Below are 26,422 nucleotides of genomic sequence, written 5' to 3'. Positions count from 1 at the left end.
GTTTGAGATACATAGACAATGTCTTCAATAACACCATTATAAATACAGTTGTATACCTGCTCCTTTTAGCCCTCCCTGAAATGAGTCACGGGCATAATGCAGAAATACTGCTCAGTAGAAGCAATTTTACAGGGGGCCTTTCAGGACCTATTCTATCTGTGTATCATCACTTAACAGCCATCATCTCCCCTAAAGTCAGATACCAACTGTGGCTAACCAAATATCTTTCAAATTTGAGTTAATAACTCCAAACATAAAAATTATCTGTAGATAAAACAAACATTTATGCTGAATATTCAAATACTAGAACTGGAGGGGTAACAGTCCTCATCATTTGGAAGAAATGTCTAAAATAGATGAAAGGCTATTATCTTAATTGATACTTGTTTACATAAATCAATTCTCCATGAGGAATAAAGACAGGTCGGATATAAAATACACAAATCCCAGAGTTCAAAAAAGACTATAGAGTTGTGTGAAATAGAAACGCCATCCCCCACAAGCAGGAAATATCCATCATCTCCCTGGACATAGCATCTCATGAGATGAAGTATCTCGTTCACCCTTAGAATCACCCATTAAACACTCAAGAATGTTCCAGTAGTGCATCCAGGTTGTGTGTGGTTTTTTTTTTTAAACCAAGTTTCAAGCACTTTCTGAGGTCTCCAGTTTTGAATAAGCATACTTCAACCAAGTAAAGTCTTAGCCAAAAATCAAAATAAGATTAATCCTTTTTTTTACCTCAAATTCAGGTTTTCCTATAAGATATAACTTTAAAAATCTCATTAAACAGTGTTTTTTCCCTTTGTTAACACGAAAAAAATTCAGAATAAAATCCAAATTTTATTTTTAAAATAGTCTACAATGTGAAATTAACTCCAGAAAATAGGTAATGGATAAATACAAAAGACATTATTCATACAATCTTTCAATAACTATTATAAATTTTTACCTGTTTTTTTAACAATTTGTCCTCACAACATGGTACCATACTAATGACACTTCTGGCTATTTGAAAAGGGGAAAAAAAAAAGAAAAAGAAAAACAGATCCTTCAAAAAACAATGTAAAAAAAAGCAGAGTCCAGAAGGAACATCTTCACCTACTTCTAAGTATTTAGAAAAGTAACAAAAACAAAAAAAGAGATTTATAAATCACATCCAAATCTTATTCTTTGTATTCCAAATCACATACAGTCTTTTATCTAGGGAAATGAATAAATACTTTCAAAATACCAATAAAAATAAGATAATGCTTGGCTCTGAAAAATAGTATTTTCTTATCTAATATAAATAGCAGTTCTTTATTTCATTCAATGTTGATTTTATAATAATTTTAAATATGCATCCATCACTGAATTTCTGTGACATCTCAAAGAAATTATTGAATGAAATATAAAGTCAGTTAAATCCATAATAAATTTAAAGTGGGAAAAATGTCAGACTACATATAATTTTGTCTTTGTTAGAAACTTGATGTCTGGCTTATGGCACATAACACCTCTTTCTATTTTTAGTCTCCTCACCAATCAAAGAACTCTATCTATCATCCCTGTTACAGAAGGAAGGCCATGGTGCAGGAGTGGGAGAAGGAAGAGGGTCACCATTTGTTGGACCTTGTTTCATTGAAAACTGAGCTTTGTTCTGAAAATAAAGTGAAAGCGCAGGTATGTACATCTTACTAAATTTTACTCATTAAATAGTGAAAAGCATTATTTAAATGCTAGAGGCTACATCTACTATTAGTGTTAGTATTGTCATAAGTAACAAAGATACAGCAGAAAACCCTGAGGTCTCATAAAGATAGAACAAAAAAATGATGATCCTACCCATCACCATATCCTGAATCAAGGGGAATAAAGCTCTTCTTGTTATAGACAGTTAATAAGCATTAAAACTTATTTGTTCATATAGTCAACAAATTAACTGAATACCTATGACATGCCAGGCACTTTTTAACACTGGGCACACAACAGTAAATTTATGTGACCCCTACAATCATGGAAATGGCAACCCACTCCAATACTCTTGCCTGGAAAATCCCATGGATGGAAGAGCCTGGTAGGCTACAGTCCATGGGATCGCAAAGAGTTGAACACGACTGAGCGACTTCACTTCACTTACAATCGTGTACCTGCAGTTAATTTGGATTGCCTTGCCTTACTTCAATTTTTCCATAAAAATAGATTGTTTATACTCTTGGGGGAGGGGGAGAAGGAGAGGGGGAGAGACGGAGAGAAAGGAGAACAGCCAAGCATCTCCCACTGTTAGCTATTCCATGTAAGGGATAGAGGCCCTAGGAATTAGGATTTTCTCATTCTCTGGTCCCGTAGGTCTATAACATAATACAAAGATTCAAGATAACATCTATTAAGAATGCTGGTGGGCACAGTAAATTTAAGTTCTTGTAGCACATTTTACATTAAGTCTGATAATACAAGTCTGTTGCTGAACTAACATGTTTTAGAAACATATGGTGATGGAGATGATACCGCTATGAAGTGGTATTCAGAAACAATAGAAGGAAATTGAAAAGGTATCACAAGAACTTGCCCTACAAATTCTATGATGATTGTATATTAAAAAAATTTTTTAATCCATCCTCTGCATACAAAGTTTCTGTTTTACAATAAACTCCATGTGTGGAAGTTCAGCATAAATTGAGCAGGACTTCAGTATAAATTTTGCACGAATTGAGGCTACTATCTTTATCAAAACCAAAATCATTATTCAACAAAAGGACTCTAAAATGTTAAATACACCTATTAAAGAAGAAGATTATTAACATTACTGTGACATAACAGACAACCAAAAGAGATTTTTTTTTTAAGTGGTTGGTAATATTCTAGGCCTGTGGGACACACAGGTTGACGAAGACACACACCGTCTCCAAGCTTGCCATAAGGTTGTAGAGAAAGACTCACACAAACTGACTTGTGAAGCAAGGAAGAACTTGATCAAGGGGCTTCCCTGTGGCTCAGTGGTAAAGAATCTGCCTGCTAGTGCAGGAGACATGAGTTTGATCCCTGATCTGGGAAGATCCCACACGCCACGAAGCAACTAAGCTGGGGCACCACAAATATTGAGGCTGTGCTCTAGAACCCAGGAGCCACAACTACTGAGCCCTCATGCAGCACCTACTGAAGTCTGAGCCTAACATCAAACTATATAAATAAAGCAGGAACCTCAAGCTAATTCTCAGCGTCACCCAGCCACAGAGCAGCTGAGGGCTACTGCTTATGCAACCTGTTCTATGTCTCTAAGTAGTTTGGTGGTGTATATATGTGTGCACATGTGTGCTAAGTCACTTCAATCATGTCTGACTCTGCAACCCCATAAATCCAAGCCCACCAGGCTCCTCTGTCTATGGGATTCTCCAGGCAAGAATCCTGGAGGGGTTTGCCATGATGTCCTCCAGGGGATCTTCCCGACCTAGGGATCCAAACTGCATTTCTTGTGTCTCCTGCACTGGCAGGCGGGTTCTTTATCACTAGGCACCACCTGGGAAACCCCAGTTTGGTGGTGGTGTTTCCCAAATGTTTCTGAAAAAAAACAAATCCTATCCTGAGATTACTATCTGGGTGTCTAAAAGAAATGACAGTGAAAAGGGGTTTTGAGATAGCCTGTTGCTGTTTTCAGGTGTGCTGAGAATATGCAGTGTAGTCTGAATCCAGCCTCATTCTCTCCACTGTGAAGTATTAGATTAATCCTCGATTCCTGACTTTCTGTTGAATGTTGGTTTTTTTTTTCCTTCAAAACTAATTACATTAGAGAAACTAGAGTAAAATATTCTGCAAAGCACACCTTTCTGACTATCCTTGTCAATGGACTTCAAATTGTCCTGTGATTTGGGATTCTCAGTCCTACAATCCCTATCCATTGTAAAATAATTTAAACTCCCAAATGAGGCCCAAAGCACACAGAACAGTAAAACTCAAGTGGCTACTTCCCAAACAAAAATTGGAACAGTCTCACTGGCTGGAAATAAATGAATGTGCCAGTCTAGCTCGAAAAAAGAAAGACATAACCACCCTCCAAAAAATACCAAGACACTCTAGCAAATGGATTCAATGTCAAAAAAACGAACAAACAAAAAAAAACATTTTGGGGCTACTATGCTCTGGACAATGTGTAATAAAAATACAGTTAAACCCTTGAACTTCTGGTTGCTCTGAGGATAAAAGAGGACCTGCCTAAGCCAAAAGAGCCCTCCAAGCCCCAACACTGGGTGAAGATCCAAGGTTCACAGAAGCATCGCACACAATTTCTTCTCGTAGACTTCTCCCAGTGGGCCTTGCCTCGGCTCCCAGCCACAAGCATCATGGGCCCAAATTACTGCCATCCCCTCCAATTCAGACTTGTGTCTATGCCCTTCAGGGTTCTCTCCCCACACAGACTGGCAGAGCTGAGCACCCTATAAAAATGCTGCAGCCCTCAGCTCAGCCTGTAAGTCAGTCTTCACTGTGTGCCACCATCCTCCATTTGGACCCCTCCTGCTTGTGTTGGTTTACACCTAGATCCTCCCTTTGGGCCTGATCCCTCCACAGACTGCCAGCTCAGTGAGAGAGTTAACTTGGTTTTGGTTTCTTTATACTCCCAGAGATTGCCTTTTAGCCTCACGCACGAAAACCTGTGGGAAATAACCAATCAGGCTCTCAGCCACGGTATGCCACCTTGACCCTGGCCTGTGTTCATCTGGGAGGAAAAATCAAAACTATCAGCATCAGCAGCCTCTTAGGATCTGGAGCATCATGATGGCTGCTTTCAGCATATTTTCTCATTTAAAGTCACAACAACCTATGAAATAAGCACTATTAACTCCATTTGTAGATTATGAAACAGGTTCAGAGAGCTTAAATAACTTTTTGAGGGTCACCTAATGAGAAAAGTGTCATGATTTAAATGTTGTCCAGTGACTTCCAAAGTTAACACTTCCAACTTCTCATTTGTATGACTTTCAGTTCAACATAAGAGACAAATTTTAGGAGTCTTGGTCTCTGGGGAACTTGGATGTGGCCCATCCCTGGGATCACAATCAGAAAGGAAGCACCAGTCTATTAGGTGTTTTCAGCAGGGCACAGCCCTCAGCTTAGGCTTGTAGTCACACCAAATCCCCTTAGCTCAGAGCTCCAACCATGGAACGTCTGCATTTTTACCACCCCACTCCATATCCCATGCCAGTTCCCAGGAGGCATTCAGTATCGCAAGTGGTCTCAGGGTAATGTTTCCAGTTTGCAAGCCAAAGCTTTGTTAGACCACACAGGGCACCAAGCAGCTTGGCAGGCCAGCCTACAATTTAGTAGACCTAGCTCTCCCTTGAACATGAGGGTACACTGGTACAATTAAACACTGTTATCAGTCACGCTATACGATGAAGATTCTCAGTCGTATCTGACTCTGCAACCCATGGACTGCAGCCCACCAGGCTCCTCTGTCCATGGGATTTTCCAGTCAAGGATACTGGAGTGCTTTGCCATTTCCTTCTCCAGGGGATCTTCCCAACCCAGGGATCAAACCCAGGTCTCCTGTACTGCAGGCAGACTCTTTACAGAGAGGGGCTTATTCCTTTCCCATCCCTAAAAGAATTTGGGGTCATGTGTCCCATTTTTCCATCTTTCTGTTTGTGGCATCATGATGTTTATGGATAAACCATAGTGGAAAGGAATATATTAAAAAAGAAGATAAATATATTTGTATATATCTTCTTTAGTTTTTAACATTACACACACACACATATATATATAACTGAATCACTTTGCTATAGAACAGAAAGTAACACAACATTGTAAACCAACTATACTCCCAACACTGTGAAGTGTTTATTGTAACAGTTAAATAAAGTAACAGTATTTACCATTTTATGATTTCCTAATTGAGATTCAGAAAAGTTAAAGAACTTAGTCAAGCTCATGAAACTACTAATGGGCTGAGTTCTGATTTGGCTTATAAAAACTACCCAACACTAAAGGATTTAAAAATCACCACATAGGTCGACTGAAATATCTTACATCAGAAAATAACATCTCCAGAAGTACTGTCCCATCATAAGCTCAAAGGAAGCTATCTCACATCAGTCTCAGTTCTAAACCATCCTTCCTGGTCGTGAATATCCTTATTTCTTCCCTCCACTCCAAACACTGTCTACCACTATAACTTGGTCCTCACCTTTTAAGACTTTCCCTGATCACAGAAGCCTTACATGATCTGTCCTTTATCTAAAATCATGGGGAACTTACTCTTTTATTTTTACTCAGATGGTCCAGTCATTCTTTTATTCAACAACTATTTATTAAATGCTTAATGTATTCAAAGAACTATGTAAGGTAAAAAAAAAAAAAAAAGGTGTATGGCCCCTGGCCTAAAGGTCCTTTCAAACTAGGATGGAGATATAGGCATTAAAAGAAGCAGAACTAATAAAAGCATTCCCCAAAGGCACAAGATATGGTGGAGAATAAAGGAGAGATTAGTTAACCCTAGTACAGGTTGGGATGAGAGAGGGCATGAAAAGAGAGCAACTGCCTTAGATCTGAGTCTTGAAAGATGAAAAGGGGTCCCCTGGCAGAGCTCAGGAGGAAATAGGTCCCAGGCCAGTAAAGAACACTGTGATCAAAGGCCCAGAGGAACAAAGGAGCTGAGCATGTTCTGGCAGCTCCCTGGAACTCAGCCTGGTTGCAGCACTGGATATGGTCAAAAAGGAGGCTGAACCTGGGCGTGAGCCAGACTGCAGATGCCCCATCTGTGCCTTCTCCAGGAATCTGATCTTATTTTGTGGGCATTGAGAGACCACTAAAGGACTGTACGTAGACAACCAGATTACGTTATCTGCACATTAGAAAGAAAACCAGCATCCAGGTGGTGGAGAGGGTGAGACCAAAGGCAGAGAGACACCTTCAGTAGAAGAATCTGAAGACCTAAGCTAAGACGACGACGTTAGAATGAAAACAGGAATCAAATGAAAGGTAATTCCAACAGTAGAAAAGCATGCTATGTTGGAAATGGGCAAGCTACAAAGGTTACCCTTGCAAAGCCCACTGGGCACTTTAGAGGCTGTGCTAGAAACTGGGAGACCAGTTAAGAGGCTAACGGTAGCTTAAGAGATGCGATCAAGACTTTGCCATATTTTCTCTCCTCTTGCTTCCACATTAGTGGTGGCATCACTGGGCAGGGTCTTAAACTCACAAATGTTTTTCTCAGTCAAAGACTGCTGATACCTAAACTGAGCTTTTGTTAAGCTCAGCTGGTGAAAAGTAAACTAAGTAAACAACATAAAGTGAAGAAAAGCACAGGAGGAAGACTGGAAGAGGTTGACAAGATCCTCAGGGTTGACTGACCAGACCAAACTTTAAGAACGCTGGTCATACTGGGCAGATTTCAACAGCTCCTCAGAGCCTGCTTCAACTATCTGATTATCATATAGGAATGTATTCAGTCAATGACAGTTTTTATTGACACACCATTCCTTTTCCTTATATCAAGCAACAAGATAACTATATTATCCTGAGAATTATGTACTTTTAAATAGCAATTCTGATAGATGAAGGCAAATACAAAACTCCTGTGAATTTAGGTTATTGCTGGACAAAACAAAATTCTCAAATGAAAGATTTTAATATTATGCTATCAATATCCCTCTCTCAGAAATAAATGATGATGTGTGACAGACTACCTTCAGGGCGGTTGGAAAAAAAAAATCAATGATCTTTTTAAAATCTGAGCTCTGATATTTGCAAAGTGCTTTTGGTTCAGATGAGAAAAAGCAGTAGAGGAATACACCAACAGATAAATAAATCAATCTATTAAAAAAAAAGAAGAAGAAGAAATTGCTCACAGAAGATAAACAAATCACTCCAAAGCAGAATTTTATTAAACTCTACTCAGATCCGATCCTTACACGAGCCACAATTCTCCCAGAAAGTCTCTCTGAGGTCTGATTGTAAAGATGCACACACATCCTTCCCACGGAGCAGTGCTGACCACTAACGGCCAGTTGGCTCACTTCAGTTTCCCCAGTCATATCTCAGAATTGCCTTTGAAGAAGTCATTGATTAAAGTAATCAATCAATTCTCTACATAATAATGCTCTGGCTTCTTGTGCTTTTAATATCAAAAAGCCTTCCTCACTAAAAATGAGGAGTAATCAAGATTCTTGATCACACACTATCTGTGCTTTTTGATCAAGGCTTCACAGATAATTTCTTTGACTTTGTCAGATGATATTTTCTTCTGAATCAGCACAGACTATCAACTTCATTTCTTTATTGAGATTTTGAATGTAAGCAATGCCTTCATTTATAATTAAACTAATTACACTACTTTTGAGTATTACTTGATCATCATTATAGTTCCATAAATGGAATAAAGCCCACTTAGCAAATTTTCCTGATGGTTCACATAATAAGCACACAGAATTTAAAGCATATCATCACCATGAGGGCATGAAAGCACCAATCTTCCCAGAGTGACCACATTATCATTGTCCAGTATGTACCTCCACACACATTCTTGTAAATACCCAGACACTCACAGAGTAGTAACTGTCTGATGCAGTTTGGAGAAGAAAAAGAGAACAAGTACAAGAGAAAAACGTCATAATTTTTGTGTAGTTGTGTAGAAATAAAATAATATAAGATTCCACTACTATTGCTGTATCACAATTAGCCTTCACACTTCCCACCTTCTTTTGCCCTTCACAAGCCTTCAACATATTCACAAAGAAGCTGTACAGAGTCACACATAGAGGAAATTTTCTGACAATGCAGGAAAATAATAGATCATAAATGTTCCTGTCTCCCCTTTAACTAGTGAATGAATTATGTCCCACAAAAGGGAGGAGTCCTGCCTGGGTCCCTTGGCAAAGTCAGGCCCTGCCTTATCTATTTTCTCTTTGTCCAGCACTCTCTGAATTCCACTTAAATGTCTTCCCCACTTGGTTTCCTATTCTGCTTCTAGGATGATTAATATGGTCTCCAACTTAATTCTCAGAATCTTTAAGCCTTCTTTACTATTCATCATCAACATTTTCCTCAGATGCCTTACATTTCCTCCAAATTATTAAAAAACATTACTAAAGCATAAATTAATCATTCGGCACTTAACCTCTAAACACCTTTATGAAATCTGGTTTATTGGCAATTTTTTTGCATAAATGTGAATTCTCACTTTCCAAATGAATTTTAAAACCAATGGCAAACAGTCTACTAACAAACAATTAAAATTAATATTTGACTATTTCCCCAGCGAGCAAGATATTCAGATTGTCAACCTATCTAGCATATTCAAAATGGCCAGCTAGCCATATTTTAAATTAAACATAAGCCCACAGGATTTAGCCTTTGTGGGCTTTGCACGTTTAGATTTATGTCAATATCAAGAGTCAATACAAACCTAATACTAAAACACTCAATCTCTTATGTTGAAATTTTATAAAACCAAAGATTCTCTTAAAGCAGCAATACCCTTTTAGAATCATTTTTAAAACCCCAAATAAACTTAATCTAAGGGGAGTTTCATTATAATTGAATATGGACTTGCAAGTTGGACTGTGCAACATATTAAACAATTAAACAAGCAAGAAGTTTAATTAAATTTCTAATTCACTTTGGGTTTTGCTCTATCCTGCAATTATAAGGTTTCATACTGGTATCAAATGTTCAGGAGTCAGGAGCCCTGCTCAAAGTAAATCTGCAGAGTCAGTGGTGAGCAGTGTATTAATGCCAAATAGACAGCAGGATAGTGGGTCCCGTGCTGATACCCCTGGAGGCTGGTTGAATTTTCTCCCCTACCCCAGGTCCACAGGTCCCTACACAGGGGACTGGCAGCTTTTCATGACACAGATATTGGAGAAAGAGGTAGACTCACCCATTTTATGAAAAAGGAACCTATAGATGAAAGGCTTACCTTGGAAGAAAAATCACCAGGAATTAAAGGACCTGGGGTCTAGTCTAGTTCCTCTATTTGCTATTCCTGTGGTTTGGGGCAAGTTCCTCTACAGGCAAAGTTACTCTGGGTCCAAATGGATACAGAGTCTAAAGCCACCCAGTACACAGATACTAAGGGGGGAAAAATCTGTTAACTACTCTCTCTAAAATTACTGAGGTTATAGGGGAATGGCTATTGTTCCTGACCTTGTGCCTCCAAATATAAGGCTCTTTATTACACTGCCCTAAAGAAAAACCTTTGCAAAGAGAGTCTCATATATGTGTGTTACATGTTGTATAAATATGTATATGGAGAAATGTGCATAGGAGGAAAGCACAGAACAACCCCGAATCAGCTGCACTGAGGGAATGGCTTAGTACAGAACTACTTATCAATTTGTACAAGTCTCACGCCACAAGCAAGAGGAGGCTTAGCTATATAACCAGATTAAAAAGTGTCTGAAAAACAAGATACACCGATGTAAGCCTAGGGTTCAACATACAGAATCATCATTGTCACTAAGCATCATTTTAATCTTGATACTTCCTATCTTGAAGGGGCTAGAATAGTTTCTAATTCATCATTTCTGGTTTCCAGGGTAAGTGGAAAATCTATTAGGTTGCTCAATAGTGTTTCTTCTAATAAATCTAAGCCCGGCAAAACAGTGAAGTTTTTCCTCAATCTGAAAGATGTTTAGGTCATGATAATTGGAAAATGCAATTTAAACTCCTATCACAATTAAACAGGCCAGGAATAGTTTTGCCTTAGTAAACTACATATGACCTCAGGTCTATTTTGTTATATATGAAACAGTATTTTCAAGCTATCTAGTTTTTAAAATGCACTGACAGCAACAGCTTTAATTTAAAATGCCAGTGTTCAATATGTCAAAACTCAAATATTCTCTGAGAAGGAGCTTTAATGTACATATATTATTTATGCACTATCAGAGAACAGATCCCTGAGTTGATTCTGACCAATGAGTCATTAGTCAAAGACTACATAAAACAAATTTGGTGTATGATAATAGATGACAGAATTTTATTTCTTGTTGCTCTTATTATCCAAGGAGAAAAGAAACAAGGAAAGATATAGGAATTCTGCAATTGAAGGTTGGGAGACAGAAAAACTGGGTTTAATAAAACATTAGGTTTATTCTGAACTAGCCACTGGGTGAGAAACGCTTTGGAGAAAAGAATGGGAGAAAGCAGGTCCTTGGACATGGACCTGGTGGGCTCAAAGGAGTATGGCTGGATCTTGGCCTCCATCACAAGCTGTGTGGCTCAGGCAGGCTACTCTTTAGTTTCCTTACTTATACGGAGATAACTGTTCTCCTCATGAGTTTTGGGAAGATTTATGAGGCAAATGCCAAAACCATAGCATTGTGCTTGGAATAGAATGTTAATGTCAGCAAATGTTAATTCTCTTCTGGAATTGACGCAAAGAAAGGCTGAAAGAATAATAAATACAGAACTTTTTTGTCTGTTTACTATAACAAAACTTTATTAAATAATACAGTATTATTTTTATGAATTTTAAAATTTATAAGACTCATTAGAGCATTGGTGACTTTTGAAATTATTTTCCTTTTCTCAAAGGGCTGGATGCTTTGTACAGAAAGTGATGTTGCAAATATAAAAATGCAGATAGGACTAAATAATTAAACTAAACCCATTGATCACTAGAATAACCACTCCTGAGGCAGATAATCTGAGCTCCCAAATTTCAGTGTTTTCTTGGAGAAAGATGTTTAGAAGAAAGCCCACTATTCTAATACGCAACAGACAGGTCAAACACAGGATTCAGATAACTTCAAATCTGGCTCTCCCCAGGAAGAAGCAGCTATTCAATGTTAGTCCAAAGTTTATCCTGAAGGAGAAAAATGACAGTGTTTTCACACTGCGTTGATACCTCCAGTGACTTATGTAATTCATAGCCAGTGTTACCTAGGTACCAGACAAACACATACACACATATTGATTTAGAACTCAACTTAATCCACCCTGATAACTGGCCAGAGTTTAGTCTCAGACCATGAGCCTTCTACTTCTCAATTCCTTTACCTCTAAAAAGGGGATTTAAACTTTGAGACTACAATCACATTATTTACATTATTTTTAAACACCATCAAATAGAATAAAGACTCTGTCTAAATTTACTAGGCTCAATTCTATAATACGGTGACCAAAAATCTTGCTATTAATTAACCCATAAATCAAAACAATTTATTTTACTCTAAGGAAATTCTTTGAAGCCCAAATCATCCTTACTAACTGCTAATAATATTCAATGTTGTTTTTTATTTGATTCTGCCAATTCTTATCTAATGGCATCAGTAGAAAGTAAGTAGAAAGTAATTGAGTTCTAAATCATATTTTTCATCGAGTGCATGAATATACTACACAAGACTACCTCTTGTCTATAAAACAAACTGATGGAAAGTTTCATCTTTGGAGAACACCAGTACATATTCTTACTGTCAAAGAGACAGCATGGTGCAGGGGGAAAGCTCTGGACTGAGATTCAAGACCAGTCTCTGCCACTTACTAACTGAAAAAACACACACAAAATACTTAATCTCTTCTCTATCTTTATTTTAAAGATAATACCTTCCTGGCTATCTTACAAAACTCCTTAAGGATCAAATGAGGTATTATCCAAAACACTTTGGGAACTATAGAGCACCATATAAGAGTAAAGAATTATCCCTCTGTGCTACCAGACTCTAAATGGCCTAACATGAAGGTATTAAAACCTGAAATCTTCCTTATAATACTCAGAGTAAAAAAAAAAAAAAAAAAATTGCCAGGCATAATTCAATCAGAAGTCTCCGAATTGATTTCTAAACACCTTGAAAATTAAAATTGTCTCATTTACCTTTTTGTGGGCATATTAGCAGCTAGTGTCATACCTTGCTCATAATATTAGACTGAAATTAAACATTAGATTCAGGGTATCCCAGGGAGCACTAGTGGTAAAAAAAACCCACCTGCCAATGCAGGAGACGTAAGAGACGTGGGTTTGATCCCTGGGTCGGGAAGATCCCCTGGAGGAAGGCATGGCAACCTGCTCCAGTATTCTTCCCTGGAGAATCCCATGGACAGAGGAGCCTGGTGGGCTACAGCCCATAGACTCACAAAGAGCCAGACACAACTGAAGTGACTTAGTATGCACACAAACATTCAGTTTACCCACACGTTTACCTAATCAGATTAGCATTCTACTAACTAGAGAAATAACTTCCCCAAATTAAGTTTCTTTTCATTTATTCAAAGGGAAAGTATATTTAAAACATGGACTTGGTGAACAGACATATTTCAATTCATTATAAAAAAGAAGTCTCTACAGTCAAAGTTAAATGAAGATAGAGAAAATATTTCTACAGGTAGTAAGTTCCTCATCACAATTAGAAAAGTTGTAGGAAAGGCTGAGGTGAGGAATAAAGGAACATTAAACACCTCTTCAGAGTGTTTATGAGTTCATAAAATGTTATGTTTTTTTAAGATCATGACTATTACAAACTGGTATTTAGGATAAATAGGAGAAAAATCATCCTGAACAAATTATTTTTTCTAAATTATGTACCAGTGGTAAATGGTATTCTTCCTAATTATTTTAAGCAAAAAATGCACATACTTAACCTACAACAGCTTACTCTTCCTAAATTAAAAGGAAAAATCTTCAGTTGCAAATGCCTTCCTTACATCCCCAGAGGGCCAATAACGCTTTCAAAATTTGCCTGAGAGCATCACATGGACTGGATTTTTCTGTGTTCAAATGTCTAATTTCATTCTTCTCACATCAAAATAATGTGTATAAGTTCTTTCATGTACCTTGCAATTTATCACTGCTTTGCATTGACATTATAATGCTGACTTGAAAATATAAACTTTGCTAGAATAAAAACTCAATGAGAGAAAAGAGTTTGTCTTACTCACCACTATATTCTTGGTGCCTAGAATAGTTTCTGGGCATGTATGGGATGCTCAATAAATACATGAAAAAAACGAATGAATACAGATATATAGTATTCAGTCTCATTCAGTAATTGTTTCAAGTATGACTATCTCTCCAACTAGACTGCTACTGCTTACTATTCCATGAAGAGAAAAACTGAAGTTTCTCTCATGGCTCTCATTGTGAGGATGGCCAGCCTTCAACGGCAACTTATTTTGTATTATGTAGTCCCAGGTAATAATGCCTATGATCTAACAATCTCTTATCAAGAAATATCTTAAAAGTAGCAGAGGATCTTCCTGACCTAGGGATTGAACTCGGGTCTCCTGCTTTGCAAGTGGATTCTATACCGTCTGAGCCACCAGAGAAGCCCTCAAAAGTAGCACATGTGACATTAACTGTACTATTAGGTTTAGACTTAGAAATTAAAGCTTGCTTACCATTACAGAATTCACTGATTATGGTATTTTCTTAGAGGAAGCGATATACAAGCTGACTCATTACAACAAACGGTTCCAAAACAAACTATTCTTTGTGTTAATTCCTATTTAACCCAGACAATCTGGAGACAGTAGTGACCACCAGCGCCCAGTTAAACTCTCCTGCTTGTAGTGCTATTGTTCTCATATACAAAGAAGAAAACACACACACACACACACAATAGATCAAAGGCTCTGTTATAAAAGCTCAAGGACACCAACACAGTAATTCAGCTTAATTTTATTTGCATTTAGTTTTAACCAGAGTAACGTTTATTTGTTGATGGAAACGTTGGCATCTATCCTTCATTCTTCCTTCTGCCTATGGCTTCTCCTTCCTTATAAGCATGCTCAGGAATGCCAGAAAAATGTCAAGTCAGTATTAAATATAAGCAGAGAAGAAGGAGAGAGGTTGGTCTCCATGAGGTAATAATAGAACAAGAATACTATTTAATATTTACTAATGCTTTGTCATGCATGAAATGCCTTTGCATGTTTCTGGGTCCAACAGGCTACTGAAAGACTCCATTTTATGACAGCTGTGATTTTTCTGAGCACTGTCCCATGTCCTACTTCCTTTTTATTGCTGTCAGGAAGCTGCGGTTTAGTTCCCTATACTGACTTAACTGCCAATTTTGAAAGGTTATAGACAATACATTAGATTCAGCGAGAGCTGTGCTGCCTTCAACTTGGGAGATTACTGTGAATAGGTCAATAGCAGGAGGCTCAGCACAGCCTGGGGACGATGGATCATGTCAGCGTGGATTTCATATTCATAAACAAATTCTTCATATTAAAAACTGGTAACCAAAGCCTTTTAAGAAGAAAGAATAAAAGGTTGTTTTTAGAGTGAATAATTTCTCCAGAGACCAAAAAAGCATGTGAGCAGACAAATTTAGAGATGCTTTATGAGCTGATACCTTGGCAATTGTGCTTGTAAGGCTGTGTACGTGCTCAGCTGCTCAATCACATCTGACTCTGCGACCCCCATGGACTGTGGCCGGCCAGGCTCCTCTGCCCATGGAATTTTCCAGGCAAGAATGCTAGAGTGGCTTGCCATTTCCTCTTCCGGGGGGTCTTCCCGACCCAGGGATCAAACCTGTGTCTCCTGTATTGACAGGCGGTTTCTTTACCACTGAGCCACCTGGGAAGTGTCATGCCTGTAAGGTTACCAGTCTCCAAATAGAGAGAGATGGGGTTTGAACACCAAGAAAATGCCAAAGCAGCTGTTATCATAGTCAAATGTCACCCCTACACACAGCTCGCCCAGAGGGCTCACCCTTGGGTCAACTCTTGACATCACCACAGCTTTCCTTCACACCTTCTCATCTTCCTCAGTGAGCTCTCCAAAGAGGGAATTTTGGAATAAATAACAGGTACAAGTGGCACTCCTAGTAAGAAGAAAATGCTCCAAGAGCACAAAGAATCATCACTGACTAGAAAATTATCTTTGCTGATGGGGTCGACTACTGAGTAAAGACCAGCTCACCTTGTTGCTGCTACTGGCCTGGATTCTTGGGACCTCACAGTCCTTTCCAATAAACCACATAATACAGCTTAATGAAACCAGATACCTGAAGAGCATTTTTGATATTCAATTGAACAGTACAAAATAATGCCAAATATATATTAATAGAATTCATCCAGGTGTTTTTGTTCTGGTTTTGGTGGAGTAGAGAATATTTTGTAGCTAAATTGTCATGATGACCTAAACAAGAATTAGTTCTACTAGAAAATCATACTTCTACAAAAAGCCATGGTGTGGCACCAAAACAGCCAAGATCTTTTTGTGGCAACACATACTCACTAGATTCCCTCGGCCTAAATATCTTCACCTCTGTGCTGTAAGACAAGGATCACTAACTACAGCCCATGATTGCTCTTGCTGGAATACACTACACTCATTCACTTATGTATTATCTATGGCTGCGTTATTACTACAGTGATGGAACTGAGGAGTTGTGACAGATACCACATGGTCCACAAAGCTGAAAATATTTACTTTCTGGCCCCTATTCTAAGAGATGAAATTCACAGTCTCAAGAGACACTTATTTATGTGTTTAAGAAGAACCCAACAGACCTCTTAATGAAGAGAACAAAGAAGAGGAGGGAGAGGAAAGGAAAGGAAGAAGAGAGAGAATCAGTATTATTATTATCCTAGTAATGTAGTAATGACGATGTAGTATTAGTAGCAGCCATAGTAGCAGCAGTTTGGACTTGCTATAGAATTCTCCTATTTAGCTTTGTGCCGATATTGGAGGAATCGTCAATGGACAAAAATATAAACAAAGTCAGTCTTTTGTATTTGCACAATAGAATGTCAAATCTGCTGCCAAACCTTTGATATTCTAAACATGGGCCTCTCATCAATCAACAACAAAGGCCACTTCTCTTGGGACACTCACCAGATCTCTTAATCCCGAACTGACGTGCAAAGTACCACAGTTTTATTCCTCCAAATCCTGCAATGGTTAGGGGAGGGCTCGCTCTGACCTGCAGCCACTCCTCACAGGAGAAGCAGTGAAGTCAGGCATCATGGTCCATTGTGGGGAGCAGCATATGGTGGGGAGGGTCACACTCCAGGTGCCACTGAGGGGTTAAAGAGACCAGGGAAATGGCAGAGGGGACAAGCACATGAAAAGAGTCCCCCTTGTGATACCCATCAGGATCATGAAATGTAGATGAGGACGGGCCTTCAGGTGCAAAACGGAAAAGGCGTGAAGCCTCTCTTCTGAGTCTGACAGGTGGAAAAAATGTGTGCAGGTCACAAGGAATCAGGAGTGGGGACAGAGAGAAATACAAGGAAGTGGCTGGCTTTGAGCACCTCAGATCTTAAAACTGGTTCAAGTTCTATACCCCTTGTGTCTCCTAGAGGCAAGGAGGCTTCCAATAGCATATGACTTGCTTATTGTTCTGCAGTTTTTAGCAGAAGTATAGATCAGATCAATATTACTTGAAAGAATATAGGTGATGTGAAAATCAGCCATTCTGCTTGGCTCTCTAAGTTCCATTCAAGCATTGAGTCAGACTACCAAAAAGACATATCCAGAAGGACAAAAAGAAACAGTCTGGAAGCATCAAGTTAGGTGTCTATACAAATGCCTTCAAAAAACAGTAACTTCATTTTTGAAGGCTTACTTAAGAAAAAAATGATATATGACATCAACTTCTAGAATTTCAAAAACTCTAACGCTGCTGGTAGAGAACATGTTTTTCAGTGTCTCTTACCTAAGAATCCACATTGGAATTATCATACTAGTAACATTAGAATTATCATACTAGAAAAGCTTTACCTTTACTAGGATGATAATTCTACTAGTCAATTCTACTAGTGAAGACTATTAAAGTCTTTATCATACTAGTAAAAGTTTCTTTCCCTTGAGGACTGTTATGATATTTTGTTGGACAGTAAGAATTTCCTAATTCATCAAGTCTTTGTGTTTTTTTTTAATTGCCTCTGTTCTCAGGAAACTTAGTATAATTTCAGATTTACAATAAGAACTATGATTATCCACCATGTGCCAGGCATGACCATGGGTGAGAATAACAATGACAAGATCCCTGCCCTCTTGGTGTTTTCAGTCCACTAGAAGAACATCTGTGAAATACACAGATTTAATAGTAATGCCATGAATCCAAGGGCCCAGGCAATTCAGCCTTGAGACATTAAATATAAACACAGGGCAACCAAAATAGAGCAATGGCAATTTCATTCTTTTCTTAACATTTCAAAGAACACCAAAAGGACTATGATTCACAGTCTATGGAAATGCATTTCAAAAGTCCCCTTTCCCCTCACCAAAACCCTCAGACCCCATAGCTATTCCAGAGCCTCACTTACCCAAAACCTAAAACTTTCCATTCCCAGACCCATGAAGCTTTCTTTTCCCCTTCTCCCAGCATTATCCACTGTAATTCATTTTAGCTTCTCTTCTAATAAGCAATAAAAAATCCTTACTCTTTAGGAGGAGAAAATATAGGCAAAATAGGGCAGGGAGGTAATAGACATCTTTAACAAGGAGGAGATTTCAGGTCTACAAACACTACACTTGGATAGTTTTTGTCTGGCCATACAATTACGATTGTGAGAGAAGACTAGTGGGGGTAAGGTTACTCACGTAGCATAGTGGTCAGAAGAGATCTCTCTCACAAAGTGATATTTAAAGCCAAGATCGGTAGGATAAAGCAGCAGCTACTCAAGGAGCTAGAGGAAAGACTATCCTGGTAAGGAAACCTCACGGTTGAATGCCTGAGGTCTGTGCATATTCTCCAAAAACTGAAACACACTCAATCTGGCTACAGGAAACAGGTGTGAGCTGTGGCTGAAGAGATGGGTGGTATAAAACACCATGCAGGGCCTTCTGAGGTCCTGGTAAAAATTTTGATAGTATACGAAGCGCCATAAATAGCTAACAATGGGTCTTAAGTAGGGCAGGACACAGCAGATTACCCTGGAAGCTTCCTGAAAAATGGACTGATAAGGAGCTGTCAGGGAATGCAGAAGCTAATCAGGGACATGGAAGGCTTAAACCAGGGAGGTGAGTGTGAAGACTAAAAGCAAGAGGTCAACTTTCATCTGCAGAGACTGGTGAGAAATTGACTACATGTGGAGGGGAAAGGCAAATCTTGACCTTCCATCTAATTATACATGAATAGATCGGATTGGGAGGAAGAGACTATTTGGATAGAAATATCAAGAGTTCGGTCTTGAAATCCAATCCATTGTATATTAACTGAACATTATTGCATTTAGAAGCTACAGTAATTAAATTCAACTGCAATAGCTTTCTCAGTGCTATATGTCCAGGGCTTCCAATGGTGTCTGGCAACAAGGCAAAGTGCTCAATAAATATTTGGAGAATAAATGCAATTTCCTTTGATAATGACCCCTCTGGTATTCAGAATATCTGAGCAATACCTTTAGATTAAAACAAATTATATGGGATAAAATATAATTTTCTACTTAAAATGTGAAAAACATATGCATTGCTTTCATAGTCAAACTCCAAAAGGTGAATTTCAAGAAAATGTTCTTGTTTAGTGGAGCCAGAATTTGAGGAAAATGCTTTGAAACACTGTTCTGTATGACCTCTGATTATTTAAATTTTTCTTTTTAATTCCGTGGCATGTGTGCTTTTTATGGTGAGTGACCTCAAATTCCTTCTGGAAGTAAATGGGGAATAAATTAGAAGGACACACTGTGGCTCAGATTAAATTCGACTGGTGGAGTTTCGCGGATGGAGTTCCACCCCTGCTCCCAGCCCACACAGGGAGAACACTGCCTTTCAGGGGTTCATCCTGGGAAATGAAACTTGGAGGCTGTCCCCCACAGATGACATTGACACCTGGTCCCAGAGCCCCTCCCCAGCTCCGGAATTTCCATACGCCCTCTCCCTTCATTTCCCCTCCCAATAGTCTTAGCATTTAACAGATGTATACCGTGGGCTCCTGTATTAGCAGACATTACTGGTCCCTATGCTATTTTTCATTAGATGAACCACTTGGCACTGTGCCTGGCATACGGCACACAATGAAGAAATCTTAGATACTACGGTGATCATGACACGTGGACTTCCCCGGTGGCTCAGACGGTTAAGTGTCTGCCTACAATGTGGGAGGCCCAGGTTCAATACCTGGGTCAGGAAGATCCCCTGGAGAAGGAAATGGCAACCCACTCCAGTATTCTTGCCTGGAAAATCCCATGGACAGAGAAGCCTGGTAGGCTACAGTCCATGGGGTCGCAAGGAGTCGGACAGGACTGAGCGACTTCACTTTCACTTTTTCATGACATAGGCATCTTCCAGGGGGCTTTCCTTATTCAAGGGAGTAAACATAAATTGCTAGAATTTCAAAATTGGGTCAAGTCAGAAGCAATTGCACGCAAAAGGACCTTTCAGTTCCTTTCAATTAAACACTACAGAGGCTGGTTCAGAATCTACCACTTGCTGCCATATGCAATGCATCTTCCCTCATTCTACTTTTTCTTTCTTTAACTCTTCCTTTTAAAAGTCTTCTTATTCTATTACTGAATTCTTTTATATCATATTTTACCCAACTTGGACTTATTTCTGGAACATGTAAGGACACCGTCTGATCCTCCGATTCCTAGTCACAGTGAACAAAAAAAAAAAAGAAAAAAGAAAGAAACCTGGCTCCAGTTTTAGATAACAGGATTTGAGTCCGGGTGCTTATTTTAGCACTTCCTGGATAAAGAAAATGCTGTGAACTAAGATCCTGAACCCTATTGTAAATGATATAGCATTGAACTTGTACAAATGTGCTGAAATACTCCAGCGATTGCTCGTTTCCTGAGCTACAAAATGAGTATGACAGGGTTTATTAATGTAAATCTAACAGGAGAAAACATTAAAAACATTTAAGGGATTTGGGGAAAACATGTCCAGGGCTTCCTAACAACTTTTATTTATTTGTTCACTCATTTACGGCTGAGCTAGGTCTTCGTTGCTGTCCACGGTCGATCTAGTTGCAGGGCGCAGGCTTCTCACTGCAGTGGCTCCTCTCCTTGGGGAGCACAGCCTCTAGGGCGCTGGGCTTAGTAGTTGGCATGCACGGGTTTAGTTGCCCCACGGCATGTGGGATCTTCCCGGACCAGGGATCGAATCAGTGTCCTCTCTATTGGCAGGTGGATTCTTTACCAGTGCATCACCAAGCAAGTCCAGCTTCCTAACGATATTTTTAACATGGCCATGGGCAGTGTTCACATCCGCACTTACCAACGTTATTAGGAAAACTAGCTTAAGCTAATAGATACATTTGCCATCCTATTGCACACATAACTAAATGGAATTTGCAAGAGAGTGAGAGAAAGCCCTTTTGGAAATAAGAATAAATAATGTGTATCAATCAGGCTTTTAAAGATCTAAATGTATTTTTTAGAGTGGGATCCCAAGAACTGTAGCTCTCGAACATTATTTGACTCAAAAACTGTTTCACCAAAATCTCAAGAGCAATCAGTCCTGCTATCACTTCTCACAGGAAAAAAAAAAGAAAAAAAGATTTCCTTCTTCCTGCCCCATCCAAGTGGGTCACTGATGCTTTTCTCTCCGTGAAGTCTTTCTTCCGGAGGTTTGCCAAGTTCTGCTGTGGTCCACTGCGTATTTTAAATGTTGGAAGTGGCTATGGCCAAAGAAGGTCAGACAACATGACTTCTGAGTGGGCTTAGGGGAGTGCTAGGCAAAGACAGATGCTGCGATTTAGGTCAGCTCTGGGGAGATGATTTGCGTTTACCAGATTCTTACTGTTTATTGGTGTTCTTGCTTTTCTATGATCCTTTGTAATATTCTAAATTAAGAGCAGTATTTTAAACTCCCTAAAGGTGATTTGCAATTTTTTTAAATAAAAATGATCCAATCATCCTATAAACAGCAGAACTGCCATCTTCTGTAAATAGAACTGGCAAGAATCTCATCAGTCTTAAAATATCACCTCCTTTGATTTCCTGCAACCCTCCCACCAACGCCTCCCTCCCCCAAGTTCCTTAAAACAACACTCCAGAATGCTGTATGGGGACTTACAGGACCCCTGTTAATGCTAAAGATACTTGAAGAAATAGTCTGCATCAAGACACAAGGCTTGCTGTTTATCATGTATTATCAGGAAGGCTGCAGGCCTTCTTAGTTTTCTTTTATTCTCCATGGCTTACAGAATAAGAGTACTAGAACTTTAGATGATGGGTAAAATAGAAAAATTTGAGCCATAAGCAAAATTTTAAGCCCAGACTTACCTAGATTATTCTACATTTCTGAGCACAAGACAAGCAAGACCTTTCTTACAAAGCTGGGAGCAGGGCTTTCCTGCATAACAAGTGTCAAAAGAGAAGGGAGGAAACAAAATAATGGAACATTCTGATGCTCGAATAAAATCCTAATTTTATTTTGCTTAATTTTAATTCACATGCCATATGCGGCATAATCTCTGCTTAAGGAAGCCCTCAACTTTGAGCAATTCTCAAGAAAAGGTATCATCTGCATGGGCAGCCAGGGGTACTCTGAAATGCAAATAGTCACGATGGATGTTTAATTACATTGCTGAGGTGCTTGGATGAGGCTCACAATAAAGACTTCCACCGAGCTTCCCTGTGTGTGATGCAGCCATCTTGCTTGTGGTAGAACAATTTAAACCTCCCCATACTCTTCCTGCACGGATACACCTTTAAGGCAGGGACTGAGAGTCGCCTACAAGTACCCACTTCTCCTTACTTTCATAATAGGAGAACCTTGATTCATAGCCAAGCATACTCCTGTCCAGAATGAAGACTGCATTTTCTAGACTCCCTTGTCAGATATGGCCACACGACTAAGTTCTGGTCAGTATTATGTAACAGAAGTTTGTGGTTATTTCTTCACAGGATCCTCGAAAGTGAGGATCACCTTTTGCTGGTAGGCGTTAAGGTCAACTCTGCCTTTGCACATAATTAGCAACCCCACATCCTGTCACCCCAGTCCCAACTGCTCAAGTCCAGATACTGCCTATCACTTGAAACCTCTCTAAAACAGCACACTTGGTTTACGAAGTAGCCCACAGCTCATCAGAGAATGGGCGGAGGTCACCAACTACATCACTTGTGCCCTGAAAGAGAGAGGTCCCTATACAATAGTCATTTTATGGACGCATGCAAATACTAAGCTCTTTTAATTACTGTAATCAATAACAATACATTTTAAAAAACTATAATAGTATACTGAAAGATGTATTCTGATTTTGTAAGTCCCTAGGGGTACTAGGATCCAAAGTACAAAGCAATATTAAATAACAGTGATAACAACAGATAATGCTTGCTATTCACACCATATCCTGCTGTTGTACTATCTGGCCACCATACTACTTGACACATAGTATCTGGAATTCAAAATATCATTATTCTTATTTTACCAAGGAGGAAACTGAGGCTCTGAGAGGTTAAATAAATTGGCTAAGACTATGCAGCCAGTTCCTGACAAGGGTTATTGCTGAACCCAGACCAGTTCCTGACAAGGGATTTTGCTGAACCCAGAATTGCCTATAAGGTTAAAATTATTTTAGCTGCACAATCTTATCTTTCAGAATTTTAGAGAAAATAATCCAAGGAAAATTTCTATTTTTCTCACAAGAACTGCAATAAAATATTCTAATCTTATCTCCATTTTATATCAATATAAGCATTTCCAAAAACAAAGCAAAGGAAAAAGCAAACAAAAAATCCAATAGAATTTGTCTGCAAAAGGTAAATTATGTTAGAATACAAACGAAGCAAATCACAAAAGTGCTTTTCCTTAATTTCACCTTCTGCTACCAGTTTCAGTTTCAGGGTGACCTATATGTTTCCATAACAAGGGTCATTATACACCTTTTAATCCATGAACCTCAAAACTGGAAAAAAAAAAAAACTCCTATAATGACATATTCTTGTATAATTACATCTCTGTATACCATTCCCTTTGAAACAGGTCTGATTTATTTCCTACCTCTTTGTTGAGTCTCCACTTTAATAAAAGGAAAAAGCACTGAGAGAAATTAGGCCCTGAAAGCATTCATTGAATATGTCAAGCAATTTACCCAGAATTCAAAAAAGAAATGAGTTAAAAACAAACAGGAGGAACAAACTAATCTGTTTAAAATGAGATTTTTGCATGTATGAATATGTGTGTGTGTGCGGGTGTGTGTATCTGGGGGTATTTCTACTTAAAGACATATACAAAACATGGCAATTACATTAAAAGTTTATCAGTAGAATAATTAAAATTTTCAGAAGCTGCTGAAAGCTAAAGAGTTAAAATACACCCATGAGAAGAAAGTCAAACAGAAGGCTGGAGCTCCCTCTTTCTTTTCTTTGAAGAAATTCACCAAGACATCTCTCCTAGGAGACCAAAGTTACCAAGCTGACAGCCCAGTAGCATCACACTCATGCTCAGCGTTTTCACAACCTCCGTACACATTCTACGAACATAACAGTACATTTACTGGTAGCTCACTGTTCATAAGAGACTTATGCAGTAGAAAAAAAGCACTTTTAAAAGTAGAAATACTCACAAAGCCATTTCAAACTGTTCCAGCCATTTTTTCTTTAAATCTTTTGTTTTGCAATAAAATTCTAACCCATTTTGTCCTTGGATATGGATGAGGTAGAAGCCATAAGACCACTGTTAAAATTAATATTCCTCAGGTTAATAGGTATCATTCATTAATAACATTGTGTTTTCAAATCACTAAAACACCACCATGATCATCCACAAAACCTCTCATAACATTATCATCAAACTGTGAAAATCAAGATTATTGTAGTCAGCTTCCTATCTATAACAACTGCTATGCCAAGTGCATTTTGCTGCCATGTTCATCAAGGCATTAGAGAGGATCATATCACCTGTGGCACTGTCTAATTATTTCTCACAGAGGCTTGTCTCTAATTAACCTCTAGAAAGAAACTAACAGACCTGGATCAATGAGCTGCCTCTCACATTCCTGTAGCTCAGTTAGTAAAGGATCCACCTGCAATGCAGGAGACCCCAGTTCGATTCCTGGGTCAGGAAGATCCCCTGGAGAAGGGACAGGCTACCCACTCCAGTATTCTTGGGCTTCCCTTGTGACTCAGCTGGTAAAGAATCCACCCGCAATGCGGGTGACCTGGGTTCTATCCCTGGATTGGGAAGATCCCCTGCAGAAGGGAAAGGCTACCCACTCCAGTATTCTGGCCTGGAGAATTCCATAGATTGTGTAGCCCATGGGGTCGCAAAGAGTCGGATATGACCGAGTGACTTTCACTTCCACATTACTGTATTAGCATATGTTCCTTGAATAGTCAAAGTTACAAGTAAATTACAGTTGTTCATTTCCAAGAATTTACCTTTTTATTTTCTTTATCAGTTGTAGGATTGTTGGCTATTTTGTACTGCTGAAGATCTATTATTTCCTTCATTTCATAGTTATCACCTTTCCTTTTACATACAATCACTGCCAAATCAAATAAGAAGATATGCCTAAAAGAGAGCAAGAGAGATTGATTATTTAAATAGCTTGGAAGAACATGTGTTAACTCTTCCCAGGTAAAATTTAATTTATCCCGTGAGTTAAAGAGAAAGACAATGTTGCAGACTGAAAGAATGAACCGCATGTCCTGGCACTGCCCTTTACTAAATGAATAACCCTGCTGTACCTCAGTTTCCACAGTTAAAAAACAGGCCAAATTACAGCAAGAATAATATGTATGCTGCAGGGCTGCTGCCAGGAACGATGAAGTCATAAAGCACTGTTCATGAACCAGTACTTTTTTCTTCCAGTTTAAAACATAAACACTTATGGGAAAATATTAATGACAACAATAGCAATTAATGTCTACCCTTGTTACTTGGAGTGGGCTAGACTGCCTTGAGACGCATTCATCCCTTCCACAAAGATGACTCACTTAATTTAAACCCCCAGGACCATCTCCTGAGGTAGGTATTATCAACAATGTCATTTTGCTGAGGAGGAAGCCGAGGCTCGGAGCAGTTGGATAACGTTCTCAGGCTCACACTGCTAGTGGCTGCAAAGCAGCGCTCACTCTTGGGTCTACTTGTGGAACCTGTGCTCCCATGTTTTAACGGACAACTTGAAATGCAAACTGAGTGGTGCATGACCCCAGTGTGAGGTACGGAAATCATGGTTAAATTTACACCTTGATATTTCTCTTCTATCTTATTAAAAGCAATGCAATTGAGGGAGAAAACAAATCTTATCAATCCTATCATCCAACACTAACACTTGTATCTTTTTGAAAACTCTGAGTCAGTGATTAACACATAGACATTGTGATAATGAGACATTCACACAGCCTTATTACTTGCATCACTTTCAAAGCCTATTTTCTGGGAGAGGCTAAAAGGATGTGTCTCTCCTGGGACCTACCTTTTGAGCCTGGGTGTCAAGGCGGACGCAAGAGTGATGCTGCCCCCTACTGGTTAACTTTCTATTCTCCTAAAGTTCCAGAAAAAGGCCATTTCAACCAAATACATCCGTTTAACCACCACATATATATACATAATTAGGGACACCAGGCAAGCTGACTAATCTTTAAGGAATACACCTACATA

General features: G+C 38.9%; 1 protein-coding gene across 1 annotated transcript in view; it reads right to left on the bottom strand.

Moving 5' to 3' along the window:
* VAV3 (vav guanine nucleotide exchange factor 3) overlaps window positions 1–26,422 on the bottom strand; it is a 412,159-nt gene that overhangs the window by 164,211 nt on the left and 221,526 nt on the right. Inside the window, exons 14-15 of the mRNA XM_043878931.1 lie at window positions 25,198–25,330; window positions 24,384–24,493 (exon numbers count right to left, since the gene is read on the bottom strand). Coding sequence (XP_043734866.1) covers window positions 24,384–24,493; window positions 25,198–25,330 — 243 coding nt within the window. The remainder of the gene's footprint in view (window positions 1–24,383; window positions 24,494–25,197; window positions 25,331–26,422) is intronic.

Source organism: Cervus elaphus, chromosome 20 (assembly GCF_910594005.1).
Source record: "Cervus elaphus chromosome 20, mCerEla1.1, whole genome shotgun sequence".
Taxonomy (NCBI): Eukaryota; Metazoa; Chordata; class Mammalia; order Artiodactyla; family Cervidae; genus Cervus; species Cervus elaphus.
This window is presented reverse-complemented; position numbering and strand designations above follow the sequence as displayed.